Consider the following 14264-nt stretch of genomic DNA (forward strand, 5'->3'; position numbering starts at 1 on the left):
AAGGCGCGTCAAATCCCACGACCCGTTAAACCCCCACATCTCTTTCACCCGAATCGGCGGAGGGCGGTCCCGGCGGTCAGTGCAGAGAGGGGCGATCGCCGCACCAAGTATCATACAGAAGAAACAGTCCCCACGCCCCAAGTTCCAAGTGATCTGCGTCTGTGCCTCATCGCGGATCTGGCAAAGACGTTTCCAGACCGGGCTGTCGTAGTTCCGGCAGGGGGCGAGACCCGGGAAGGAGCTGCGGAAATATTTATGCTGGAGCGCGCGAGCCCAAAGAGAGGAACCATCTCTGAGACGCCACCACAATTTAAGCGAGAAGGCGCGAACCATGTCGGACAGGCGGCGAATACCAAGCCCGCCCTCGTCCTGGGGCCTCGCCGCATCCATCCAGGAAATCCATGGCGGCGACGGTGGCCATGATAGGAGCCCCAGAAGAAACGAGCACAGAGCTGCTCCACTGAGTGTAGGACAGCCTGGGGGGGGTTAAGGACCTGTAGGAGGTAAAGGGGAAGCGAGAAGAGCGTGCTTCTGATCAGTTGCAAGCGACCTCCGTGAGAGAGAACGGAGCGGTCCCAACGCTGCAGATATCGCCGCAGTTTCCCAAGTAGGGTCTTCGTAGAGGATATTACGCCGATTGCCCACATAGAGCGGGGCGCCGAGGTACGTAAGGGGAAGTCCAACCCTGCCGAAACCAGTGACGGACTGAAGCTGTCGCTGGACCCTCTCCGGGCATCGGCGGCTAAATACCAAGCTGACTTTTCTGACAGTTCACCATCTGGCCAGTAGTTCGCGCATACGTCGTCAGAAAATCCGTCAAGAGGCTGATTCGATCACCACGGGTATTGGCAAAGATGAGAACATCATCCGCATAGGCTAGGTGCGTCAATCGGAACCGACCACGACACCGATAGTACAGGTCCGGGTACCGATTGTATAGGCGCTCCAAGCCGCGAGATAAGAGATCTGCAGCCAAAACAAAGAGAGTCGGGGACAAGGGGGTCTCCCTGCCTGAGGCCTCGCGAGGAGGGGAAGAAACCGCCCAAGTCCCCATTCACAAGAATCGAGTACCAAGCATGCTCGACACAATTCATAATCAAGGTGATAAAATGAGGCGGGAAAACCGAACCTGGTAAGGGCATGTCGCAAGAACCGCCACGATACCCGATCGTATGCCTTATTCAAATCCAGTTTCAGCAGCAAATTGTGCGAGTCCCCCCTCAAATTGAGATCATGTACCATTTCCGATGCCAGCAAAATATTGTCTGCAATTGCCCGACCTTTGACAAAACCACTCTGGTGTGGCGACAGAAGCTGCGGCAGTAGCGGACCAAGTCGCACAGTGAGTAACTTCGTGAAGATCTTAGAACTCACATTACAGAGGCTGATAGGCCGAAAATCAGCCCAAGCGACTGGCCCGTCCGTCTTGGGGATAAGCACAAGTGTCGTTGCCGTATAGAACTTCAGAAGAGGAGCTCCCGAGAAGAAATCCAGAACAGCATCGAAAACATCCTCGTGAATAATATCCCAACACGTTTGATAGAAAGCGGCGGAAAAGCCATCAGGGCCAGCCACACTGTCCTTGTCAATCGAGAAAACCACAGCACGAACCTCCGCAAGTGTTGGGGGTTCCAGCAACCGAGCACATTCAGCAAAGGAACCTGAGGCGGAGGGTCCGCCAGTGCATCCATCCCCGAGGTGTCTGCATCGTCAGGCTGACCAAACATCTCGGAGAAGTAGGTAATAGCTGACTGCTTAATGGCTGAGTGATCAGTGAGGGTACGAGCACCGTCCCTCATCGAGAAAAGCGTAGCCCGCCGACGCCGTTCCTTCACCATGGAGTGGAACATTCTGGAGTTTCGCTCTCCCTCAACTGCCCAACGACATGCTGCTTTTTGTTTCCAGAAGGCCTCCTCAAGAGAAATCGCATGTGTCAAGGCTGCTGCGCTCCGTTGACGACGGAGGAGGTTGGCGTCAGAGGGATCCCGATCGAAATCCGCTTCGCACTCCTCAGCATCTTTCTCTGCTGCTGCAAGTACCTGAAACACATTACCAAATACCTGTTTGTTCCACCACTTCAGAGCCTGCTTGAGGCGTCCGAGTTTCAATCGCAGGTTGAGGAGACCGGTGGTGCCCGTCGGGACAGCCCAACTCTGGCGGACGTGGTCCTGAAAAGAGTGGTGTCTAGTCCACATGTTCTGAAACCGGAATGCAGAGGCTAGGCGGTGCCGTTCATGCGAGAAACGGACCAAGAGCGGGGCGTGGTCCGAATGCATCCGCGGTAAGTGCCTGACTCGAGTTGTCTCCGCAAAATCCTCCCAGGCAGAGCTGTAAAGAATGCGATCAAGGCGCTCCCAAACCCGCCGATTGGTCCATGTGTGCGGGGGGCCCTCGAAACCAGCATCAATGAGGTTCGCATCGAGGATTGCGGTCGAGAAATCCTGAATAGAGCGCAATTTAGGCCGACCCGGGCCCTTCCGTTCAGATATATCGGCGATGGCATTAAAATCACCGCCAATCAGCCAGGGGGATCCCAGTGACGAAATCGCGGTGTCATGTAAGAAAGACCAAAGCTCGCGGCGCTGGGTGATAGAACACCTCGCATATATGCCAGATAAAGAAAAGGCCGGCGAATCTGTGGAGATGATACCTGCACATGAAGACACTGATCGATCTCCGATATAGGCGCCAGTGTATAAGAATCATCAGCAAGAATCCAGATAGAATTAGCCGTGTTGGTTAGCATCTGAGAGAAACCAAACCGCCGGCAGAAGAAAGCAGTGTCCGCCAGAACCATGGGTTCAAGGATGATGAGAAGGCGGATACGGTGTTGCTTACAAAGCCAATGTACCTCCCGTTGAGCCCTGGGGTTACCAATTCCTCGAACATTCCAGACCAGAATGTAGGTGTCTGTCATCGAGTACTAGCAGAAGGGCGACGAGAGGAACTTACTTGCTGACGAGAGATGCTGCGGGTGATCGGCCTAGAGAAGGTTGGCGGCAGAGCCTGTGGCCGGTCATCCGACACTGTCTCCAAGATCCGCTGAGAGACGGAGGATCAGCAGCCTGGTTCAAAACGCACACCCCTCTGCTCGGATGCGACTCCGTCGACAGAGCGACAACAGGGAGCGGTTCCGACGAAGTCCGCAGGAGGGGTGGGTTCGGACCAGATTCAGGGAGGAGCTCTGTCCCTGTAGTTGCATCAGCAGGGAGATCACAAGAGTGAAGATCAGTGGTACCTCTCGGGGAGAGAGACAGTGAATCAATGAGGGGCGGTTGGCCATCCTTAATAAGGGGCGAGTCACCATCCGAGTCCTCGGCGAAAGTGGCATGAAGTGCAGAGTCCTCATCCCGCTGGGTGTCCGAGGAAGGAGAACCCGTGGCCGATAGGCATGTGTCCACTGAAAGATCACGTCGATCGCAGATAGGTGATGCAGGGGGGTCCGAGAGCAGCACTGCCTTCCCCTTATCCAGGCCATGACCAGAGGGGAGTCCCCAGATTGCCAAAGACTGAGCAGGAGGAAGCGACACAGGCTCCGGGGGTACCTGCATATCATCAGGAAGCAGTGGTAAAGGCGGCGAGGGTACCTGATCGTCCAAAGGGGGCTGCAGAAAGAGACCGAGGGCTGGAGCGGTGGCAGGAGTCGCTGGAGTGGGACTCAGCCGACAGTCGTCCAGCGGGGAAGCAGGACTGTCGATCGGGGGCTCAGCTGTAGTCTGTCCAGCCAGAGGGCGGACCGGAGAGGTTTCCGAAGGCGCCCGGAAGTCCCCAAAAGTAACTCGAACACCAGAGGTAAGCAGGATCGCAGAGGCATCCCCCCGTGAGTGGGCAAAGGTCACCCGAGGAGGAGCGTGGGGGCGATGAGCCTCCGCAGGGCCGCTGAGATGCGCCGGTATTACCTGCTGTGAATTCCTGGCCGTCTGTGATGGATTTGGGGCCACTTGTGTCTCCCCAAAGGACACCCGCACACCTGAACGAAGGCGTCTGGAACCGTTCAACTCCGGTATGTCATCAGAAGGTCTCCGGGTAGAAGGCTGGGGGTCCTGGCGGAGGGGCCGAAGAGGAGCCTGCAAGGAGCCAGAATCATTAGTGATACCAGTAGAAGGCGTACCCCGATTTCGATTGCGGCGCCGACGACGGCGTCGAGCAGTGGGGGGCCGGGATTCCATGATATCACCAGAGGCAGGGGCCGCAGAGATCTCAGAAGGGCCATGCACCGAGTCATGGCGACCAGAAGGCGCAGCAGGAGGATCCTGCGCAGCTGATACGGTCGCTGGTACCGGCTGCGAAGAAGGTCTGCGTAAACAAGCCTCTGCTTTATGTCCGAGATGGCGGCAGAGTGAGCAGAAACTAGGTAGACGCTCATAGATGACCTTCTGCTCGAGCACACCAGTACCCACATCAATCTCGAAGGCATGCAGGAGGGGCTTCGTAAGGTCAATTTCCACACAGACTCTGGCGTGGGAGCACCGACTCCGAGTCGCCGTAGGGGTATCAACCTTCAGAGGGGTCCCAATGCCAGCAGCAACCGTGAAATAAAAGATCTCTGTGATACATGTGGAGAGGAAGTAGTGGGAGCGTAACCCACACCGGAACATGTGGGGGTTCCTCGGTAGTTTTGAAATCGGGGGTCCATTTGAGAACTCTCATCGGGAATCCTTTGATGAACCAAGTTCCTCGAATCCAAAGTCGCATATAATCAGCCTCGGTAGTGAGGCGAATCACAATATGGCGGTGATTAAGATGCTGCAAAACAAACTTCCCCGCCAAACAGAAACTCGCAAACCCTTCGGTAAGATCTTTCCAAGAAGAGTACCCATGAGAGAATTTACCGATAAGAATGTACGGGTGCGAGGCTGTGTACCTTGCTGTTTCGTCAGCAGTAAAAGCAAGGCGCGGCTGTCCAGCAGTAGAAATCCATTGTCCAATAGCAGTCGGACGAGGCTCCGCCAGAAAAGAGTAAGGACTGTCCTCAGGAATCTCGGAGTTGGGTCCGGAGGTGACAGCATTGGCAAAAGACTTGTGGGAATGGAGATGGTTAGTAGCAGAGGTGAGGCGTACCGAACCATCAGTTTGGGGAGGTTGCTGGCGGCCGGCAGCAGCCTGAGCGGCCATATCCGGCAATTCCACGGCAGAACCCTAGCTCCGGAAGGAGTCGGCGGCTGTCATCGGAGACGGTGGTAAAGGATGGGGTGCTGGGGCTGCCAGGGCCAGAGAATCAACAGGCCGTCAGACACAGTTCAGGCACTGAACCCGCGTCTGGGGGCTTCTGGGTCGGGAGACACAGTGGCGGGACCAGGAGGGTGGTCTGGCGTCAGGGTCGGGCGGAGTAGCGGGGCGTCGTGTCGGGATGACAAAACGTCGGGGTCAGTGACCGCCGCGACACCTGGGCCCCAGTCGGGAAGTGTTCTGGCGTCGGGGCACCGACTGGGGGTTGGCGGGGTCGGGGAGAAAAGTGGTGGCACCGAGTCGGGACAAACCGTCGGGACCAGTGACAACCACGAACCCTGGGCCTCGGGCGGGAGTGTGGTCGGGCAGCGAAGACGGTCGGAGAGGCGCTGAGTCGGGGCAACCTTCGGGACCGGAGACAGCCTTGGTCGGGCCAAGGTCGGGATCAACCTTCGGGAGCAGAGACGGCCTCGGTCGCGCCTCGGTCGGGATCAACCTTCGAGACCAGAGACGACCTCGGTCGGGCCTCGGTCGGGATCAACCTTCGGGACCAGAGACGGCCTCGGTCGGGCCTCGATCGGGATCAACCGTCGGGACCAGAGACGGCCTCGGTCGGGCCTCGGTCGGGAGCAACCTACGGGACCAGAGACGGCCTCGGTCGGGACTCGGTCGGGAGATCACCCGTCGGGAGAAACAGCAGTCGCGATCCCTGGGCCTCAGTCGGGGGATGCTCTGGCGTCAAGGAGCACCGACCAAGGTGTATGTCGGGGTCGGGTGGAACAGTATCGGGACCAGAGAGTTGGTCGGGCAGCGGAGTCGGCGGAATATGCAGAGGCGGCGTCTCGGGAACTCAACCGTCAGGAGGCCAACCGTCGGGAGATCAACTGTCGGGAGGTCAACCGTCGGGAGGAGGGCAACCGTCGGGGGAGTCACCGGCGGTTCCCAACGGTGTATTCCGGCGGTCGGGTGGCGGGTTCAGGGACTCCTCAACCCTGCGAGGACAGTGACGGTGGCCGATTGACGATCCGACGTCGGAGACGGGAGAACGGCGGCGCCGAAGGTGTCGCAAATCAGGGCTACGGCGACGGCGACCTAGGGCAAACGGCGGACAGTGGTGTAGAGGTGGCGACTCGCGGCGGTAGCCCGGCCCTGGGGGTTTTCCGGCCAGGGGAACACGATCCCGTCGTCAGAATGGTGGTCCGACGGCGGGGGGATGCCGAAACGCGGTGGCGACGGTGCGGGAGGCCAACCGTCAGGGGCGGAGCCGGCGGCGTATTCCGGCGATCGAGGGGTGGATTCGGGGACACCTCAGCCCTGCGAGTTCAGTGACGGTGGCCAAACGGCGATCCAACGCCGGTGTTGAGAGATACCGGCGCTGAAAGTATCGCCGCGCAGGGCAGTAGCGGCCGACGGTGCTGCAGCGATTTCCGGCGGTGGTTGGGTGGGGACGGGGGTTATGGAGGATGGCGACCACGATGGTGATGAGGCGCCGGGCTGAAAACGCCGGCAGCGGCGAGTTCGCCGGTGACGTCGTTTCGGGGCTGACGAGAGCGGCGGCTGGGGGCGGTTTCCGGCGACGGGGCTCGGTGTAGGGGGGGTTTTCGGGGATGGCGAGTCGAGTGACGGTGGCAGATTGGCCGTCCGGCGTCTGGATCCGCCGGAACAGCGACGGCAGTGGCTGGGGTTTAGGGGTTAGGGTTTAGGGTTTAGGGTTTAGGGTTTAGGGTTTAGGTTTAGGGTTTAGGGTTTTAGGGTTTAGGGTTTAGGTTAGGGTTTAGGGTTTAGGTTTAGGGTTAGGGTTTAGGGTTTAGGGTTTAGGGTTTAGGGTTTAGGGTTAGGGTTTAGGGTTAGGGTTAGGGTTTAGGGTTAGGGTTTAGGGTTTAGGGTTTAGGGTTTAGGGTTTAGGGTTTAGGGTTTAGGGTTAGGGTTTAGGTTTTAGGGTTTAGGGTTAGGGTTTTTTTTTTTTTTTTTTTTTTTTTTTTTTTTTTTTTTTTTTTTTGGCTGGGCTCAAAGAGCTGCCTACGTACCCCAACGGGATCAAGCCATACGTAGTTCTGCAAAGTTCGGTACAAGTGCTGCAAATGTAAATAAAGAGTGTAAGCAAATAAAAGCTAACGGAAGCGAAAGCACGGAAGGCCCGCCGCGTCAGCATGGATGAGGCCACGGGTCCTCGCTGGGATGTCCGCCGGCTCAAGGATCCGCATATGAGGAAGGGCAACAGAGGTGTTCGCCAAGTTGTCCGCCACTTTATTGCCCTCGCGGAAAATATGAGAGATCCTCCACTCGATGCTGCGAAGCTGTAGGCGCAGGTGGTGGAGACAAGGCTGGAGAGTCCAGTGTCCCGTCGAGGAGGAGATGAGAGAGATACTGCTGGCCGAGTCCGTCTCGATCCAGAGAGGGAGGAGGCCGCGGGCAACCGCCAGGTCCACTCCAGATCGAATCGCCTGCAGTTCGGCCAAAGTGTTCGTCGTATTCAAAAGGGGAACTTGGAATGCCACAATTGGGGCGCCGGTGGCATCCCGAATGACGCCCGCGGCTCCAGCGGCGCCTGGATTCCCGAGCGATGCCCCATCAGTGTTGAGTTTGAACCAGCCTGGAGACGGGGCTTCCCAGCGTACCATGACCGGCGGCCGAAGAACCGGAGGCGGGAGGCGAAGGCCGAGAGTGGAGGCTAAGTGCACCTCCCCAGGCCAGTGCTGTCGCTGAAGGAGGCCAGCACGGCCCAACACCTGCAAATGAGAGTGAATACGCCAAATAATCCTGTCAGAGGAAATCTGGATACCTCGGTGTTTGGCGTCATTCCGTGCCGTCCAAAGAAACCAGAAGGCCAGAAGTGGGATATAGGTACGGATGCTCCGCGCATGTGGGGAGGACAGACGCCAAGCAGAGACCATCAGGTGGGGCGCATGTGTCCGCGGGGTTCGGATACGGAATAGGTCGGCAAGATGGCGCCACACGCGCTGGGCAACCGCCGACGAGAAGAATAAGTGTGCAAAAGTCTCGGATTCACTGCAGCACTGGCAGCGAGAAACAATAGGGAGACCCAGCCTCCAAAGGGCCTCGTCAACAGGTATCCGACGGCGAAATAAACGCCATAGGAATACCGACATCGTAGGCGTAAGTAGTGGCGACCAGAGGCAGCAGGAAAGCCAACTCCGAGCCCCGGCTGTCCGGCTCATCTCCCAGGCTGAGGTAGTAGTAAAAGTACCTGTGTCCGAAGCCTTCCATATCGGCTGATCCGCTATCAGGGGGTCAAAAGGAATCGCAGAGACCCGCTGAACAAGGGATGCCGGAAGGTAGGCCTGAAGGCGCGTCAAATCCCACGACCCGTTAACCCACATCTCTTTCACCCGAATCGGCGGAGGGCGGTCCCGGCGGTCAGTGCAGAGAGGGCGATCGCCGCACCAAGTATCATACCAGAAGAAACAGTCCCCACGCCCCAAGTTCCAAGTGATCTGCGTCTGTGCCTCATCGCGGATCTGGCAAAGACGTTTCCAGACCGGGCTGTCGTAGTTCCGGCAGGGGGCGAGACCCGGGAAGGAGCTGCGGAAATATTTATGCTGGAGCGCGCGAGCCCAAAGAGAGGAACCATCTCTGAGACGCCACCACAATTTAAGCGAGAAGGCGCGAACCATATCGGACAGGCGGCGAATACCAATCCCGCCCTCGTCCTGGGGCCTCGCCGCATCCATCCAGGAAATCCAATGGCGGCGACGGTGGCCATGATAGGAGCCCCAGAAGAAACGAGCACAGAGCTGCTCCACTGAGTGTAGGACAGCCTGGGGGGGGTTAAGGACCTGTAGGAGGTAAAGGGGAAGCGAGAAGAGCGTGCTTCTGATCAGTTGCAAACGACCTCCGTGAGAGAGAACGGAGCGGTCCCAACGCTGCAGATATCGCCGCAGTTTCCCAAGTAGGTCTTCGTAGAGGATATTACGCCGATTGCCCACATAGAGCGGGGCGCCGAGGTACGTAAGGGGAAGTCCAACCCTGCCGAAACCAGTGACGGACTGAAGCTGTCGCTGGACCCTCTCCGGGCATCGGCGGCTAAATACCAGCTGACTTTTCTGACAGTTCACCATCTGGCCAGTTGTTCGCGCATACGTCGTCAGAAAATCCGTCAAGAGGCTGATTCGATCACCACGGGTATTGGCAAAGATGAGAACATCATCCGCATAGGCTAGGTGCGTCAATCGGAACCGACCACGACACCGATAGTACAGGTCCGGGTACCGATTGTATAGGCGCTCCAAGCCGCGAGATAAGAGATCTGCAGCCAAAACAAAGAGGGTCGGGGACAGGGGGTCTCCCTGCCTGAGGCCTCGCGAGGAGGGGAAGAAACCGCCCAAGTCCCCATTCACAAGAATCGAGTACCAAGCATGCTCGACACAATTCATAATCAAGGTGATGAAATGAGGCGGGAAACCGAACCTGGTAAGGGCATGTCGCAAGAACCGCCACGATACCCGATCGTATGCCTTATTCAAATCCAGTTTCAGCAGCAAATTGTGCGAGTCCCCCCTCAAATTGAGATCATGTACCATTTCCGATGCCAGCAAAATATTGTCTGCAATTGCCCGACCTTTGACAAAACCACTCTGGTGTGGCGACAGAAGCTGCGGCAGTAGCGGACCAAGTCGCACAGTGAGTAACTTCGTGAAGATCTTAGAACTCACATTACAGAGGCTGATAGGCCGAAAATCAGCCCAAGCGACTGGCCCGTCCGTCTTGGGGATAAGCACAAGTGTCGTTGCCGTATAGAACTTCAGAAGAGGAGCTCCCGAGAAGAAATCCAGAACAGCATCGAAAACATCCTCGTGAATAATATCCCAACACGTTTGATAGAAAGCGGCGGAAAAGCCATCAGGGCCAGCCACACTGTCCTTGTCAATCGAGAAAACCACAGCACGAACCTCCGCAAGTGTTGGTGGTTCCAGCAACCGAGCACATTCAGCCAAAGGAACCTGAGGCGGAGGGTCCGCCAGTGCATCCATCCCCGAGGTGTCTGCATCGTCAGGCTGTCCAAACATCTCGGAGAAGTAGGTAATAGCTGACTGCTTAATGGCTGAGTGATCAGTGAGGGTACGAGCACCGTCCCTCATCGAGAAAAGCGTAGCCCGCCGACGCCGTTCCTTCACCATGGAGTGGAACATTCTGGAGTTTCGCTCTCCCTCAACTGCCCAACGACATGCTGCTTTTTGTTTCCAGAAGGCCTCCTCAAGAGAAATCGCATGTGTCAAGGCTGCTGCGCTCCGTTGACGACGGAGGAGGTTGGCGTCAGAGGGATCCCGATCGAAATCCGCTTCGCACTCCTCAGCATCTTTCTCTGCTGCTGCAAGTACCTGAAACACATTACCAAATACCTGTTTGTTCCACCACTTCAGAGCCTGCTTGAGGCGTCCGAGTTTCAATCGCAGGTTGAGGAGACCGGTGGTGCCCGTCGGGACAGCCCAACTCTGGCGGACGTGGTCCTGAAAAGTGTGGTGTCTAGTCCACATGTTCTGAAACCGGAATGCAGAGGCTAGGCGGTGCCGTTCATGCGAGAACCGGATCAAGAGCGGGGCGTGGTCCGAATGCATCCGCGGTAAGTGCCTGACTCGAGTTGTCTCCGCAAAATCCTCCCAGGCAGAGCTGTAAAGAATGCGATCAAGGCGCTCCCAAACCCGCCGATTGGTCCATGTGTGCGGGGGGCCCTCGAAACCAGCATCAATGAGGTTCGCATCGAGGATTGCGGTCGAGAAATCCTGAATAGAGCGCAATTTAGGCCGACCCGGGCCCTTCCGTTCAGATATATCGGCGATGGCATTAAAATCACCGCCAATCAGCCAGGGGGATCCCAATGACGAAACCGCGGTGTCATGTAAGAAAGACCAAAGCTCGCGGCGCTGGGTGATAGAGCACCTCGCATATATGCCAGATAAAAGAAAAGGCCGGCGAATCTGTGGAGATGATACCTGCACATGAAGACACTGATCGATCTCCGATATAGGCGCCAGTGTATAAGAATCATCAGCAAGAATCCAGATAGAATTAGCCGTGTTGGTTAGCATCTGAGAGAAACCAAACCGCCGGCAGAAGAAAGCAGTGTCCGCCAGAACCATAGGTTCAAGGATGATGAGAAGGCGGATACGGTGTTGCTTACAAAGCCAATGTACCTCCCGTTGAGCCCTGGGGTTACCAATTCCTCGAACATTCCAGACCAGAATGTAGGTGTCTGTCATCGAGTACTAGCAGAAGGGCGACGAGAGGAACTTACTTGCTGACGAGAGATGCTGCGGGTGATCGGTCTAGAGAAGGTTGGCGGCAGAGCCTGTGGCCGGTCATCCGACACTGTCTCCAAAGATCCGCTGAGAGACGGAGGATCAGCAGCCTGGTTCAAAACGCACACCCCTCTGCTCGGATGCGACTCCGTCGACAGAGCGACAACAGGGAGCGGTTCCGATGAAGTCCGCAGGAGGGGTGGGTTCGGACCAGATTCAGGGAGGAGCTCTGTCCCTGTAGTTGCATCAGCAGGGAGATCACAAGAGTGAAAATCAGTGGTACCTCTCGGGGAGAGAGACAGTGAATCAAGGAGGGGCGGTTGGCCATCCTTAATAAGGGGCGAGTCACCATCCGAGTCCTCGGCGAAAGTGGCGTGAAGTGCAGAGTCCTCATCCCGCTGGGTGTCCGAGGAAGGAGAACCCGTGGCCGATAGGCATGTGTCCACTGAAAGATCACGTCGATCGCAGATAGGTGATGCAGGGGGGTCCGAGAGCAGCACTGCCTTCCCCTTATCCAGGCCATGACCAGAGGGGAGTCCCCAGATTGCCAAAGACTGAGCAGGAGGAAGCGACACAGGCTCCGGGGGTACCTGCATATCATCAGGAAGCAGTGGTAAAGGCGGCGAGGGTACCTGATCGTCCAAAGGGGGCTGCAGAAGGAGACCGAGGGCTGGAGCGGTGGCAGGAGTCGCTGGAGTGGGACTCAGCCGACAGTCGTCCAGCGGGGAAGCAGGACTGTCGATCGGGGGCTCAGCTGTAGTCTGTCCAGCCAGAGGGCGGGCCGGAGAGGTTTCCGAAGGCGCCCGGAAGTCCCCAAAAGTAACTCGAACACCAGAGGTAAGCAGGATCGCAGAGGCATCCCCCCGTGAGTGGGCAAAGGTCACCCGAGGAGGAGCGTGGGGGCGATGAGCCTCCGCAGGGCCGCTGAGATACGCCGGTATTACCTGCTGTGAATTCCTGGCCGTCTGTGATGGATTTGGGGCCACTTGTGTCTCCCCAAAGGACACCCGCACACCTGAACGAAGGCGTCTGGAACCGTTCAACTCCGGTATGTCATCAGAAGGTCTCCGGGTAGAAGGCTGGGGGTCCTGGCGGAGGGGCCGAAGAGGAGCCTGCAAGGAGCCAGAATCATTAGTGATACCAGTAGAAGGCGTACCCCGATTTCGATTGCGGCGCCGACGACGGCGTCGAGCAGTGGGGGGCCGGGATTCCATGATATCACCAGAGGCAGGGGCCGCAGAGATCTCAGAAGGGCCATGCACCGAGTCATGGCGACCAGAAGGCGCAGCAGGAGGATCCTGCGCAGCTGATACGGTCGCTGGTACCGGCTGCGAAGAAGGTCTGCGTAAACAAGCCTCTGCTTTATGTCCGAGATGGCGGCAGAGTGAGCAGAAACTAGGTAGACGCTCATAGATGACCTTCTGCTCGAGCACACCAGTACCCACATCAATCTCGAAGGCATGCAGGAGGGGCTTCGTAAGGTCAATTTCCACACAGACTCTGGCGTGGGAGCACCGACTCCGAGTCGCCGTAGGGGTATCAACCTTCAGAGGGGTCCCAATGCCAGCAGCAACCGTAAATAAAAGATCTCTGTGATACATGTGGAGAGGAAGTAGTGGGAGCGTAACCCACACCGGAACATGTGGGGGTTCCTCGGTAGTTTTGAAATCGGGGGTCCATTTGAGAACTCTCATCGGGAATCCTTTGATGAACCAAGTTCCACGAATCCAAAGTCGCATATAATCAGCCTCGGTAGTGAGGCGAATCACAATATGGCGGTGATTAAGATGCTGCAAAACAAACTTCCCCGCCAAACAGAAACTCGCAAAACCTTCGGTAAGATCTTTCCAAGAAGAGTACCCATGAGAGAATTTACCGATAAGAATGTACGGGTGCGAGGCTGTGTACCTTGCTGTTTCGTCAGCAGTAAAAGCAAGGCGCGGCTGTCCAGCAGTAGAAATCCATTGTCCAATAGCAGTCGGACGAGGCTCCGCCAGAAAAGAGTAAGGACTGTCCTCAGGAATCTCGGAGTTGAGTCCGGAGGTTACAGCATTGGCAAAAGACTTGTGGGAATGGAGATGGTTAGTAGCAGTGGTGAGGCGTACCGAACCATCAGTTTGGGGAGGTTGCTGGCGGCCGGCAGCAGCCTGAGCGGCCATATCCGGCAATTCCACGGCAGAACCCTAGCTCCGGAAGGAGTCGGCGGCTGTCATCGGAGACGGTGGTAAAGGATGGGGTGCTGCTGCCAGGGCCAGAGAATCAACAGCCGGGCGCAGAGAATCAACAGACGACCCAGTCAGACACAGTTCAGGCACTGAACCCGCGTCTGGGGGCTTCTGGGTCGGGAGACACAGTGGCAGGACCAGGAGGGTGGTCTGGCGTCAGGGTCGGGCGGAGTAGCGGGGCGTCGTGTCGGGATGACAAAACGTCGGGGTCAGTGACCGCCGCGACACCTGGGCCCCAGTCGGGAAGTGTTCTGGCGTCGGGGCACCGACTGGGGGTTGGCGGGGTCGGGGAGAAAAGTGGTGGCACCGAGTCGGGACAAACCGTCGGGACCAGTGACAACCACGAACCCTGGGCCTCGGGCGGGAGTGTGGTCGGGCAGCGAAGACGGTCGGAGAGGCGCTGAGTCGGGGCAACCTTCGGGACCGGAGACAGCCTTGGTCGGGCCAAGGTCGGGATCAACCTTCGGGAGCAGAGACGGCCTCGGTCGCGCCTCGGTCGGGATCAACCGTCGAGACCAGAGACGACCTCGGTCGGGCCGCGGTCGGGATCAACCTTCGGGACCAGAGACGGCCTCGGTCGGGCCTCGATCGGGATCAACCGTCGGGACCAGAG

The 14264-nt window shown here is 57.5% G+C and overlaps 1 protein-coding gene across 1 annotated transcript; it reads right to left on the reverse strand.

The window, feature by feature from the left end:
• Nucleotides 1-1672: 1672 nt before the first annotated feature.
• LOC127244697 (uncharacterized) lies at nucleotides 1673-13585 on the reverse strand. Its single transcript, XM_051265170.1, has 2 exons — nucleotides 11068-13585; nucleotides 1673-2598 (listed from the first exon to the last, which is right to left on the reverse strand). The coding sequence occupies exon 1, from the start codon at nucleotides 13583-13585 to the stop codon at nucleotides 11384-11386; it is 2202 nt and encodes a 733-aa protein (XP_051121127.1). The 3' UTR covers nucleotides 1673-2598; nucleotides 11068-11383.
• Nucleotides 13586-14264: the final 679 nt, after the last annotated feature.

This window comes from Andrographis paniculata, unplaced genomic scaffold (genome assembly GCF_009805555.1).
Source record: "Andrographis paniculata isolate CXL003 unplaced genomic scaffold, ASM980555v1 Contig215END, whole genome shotgun sequence".
Taxonomy (NCBI): Eukaryota; Viridiplantae; Streptophyta; class Magnoliopsida; order Lamiales; family Acanthaceae; genus Andrographis; species Andrographis paniculata.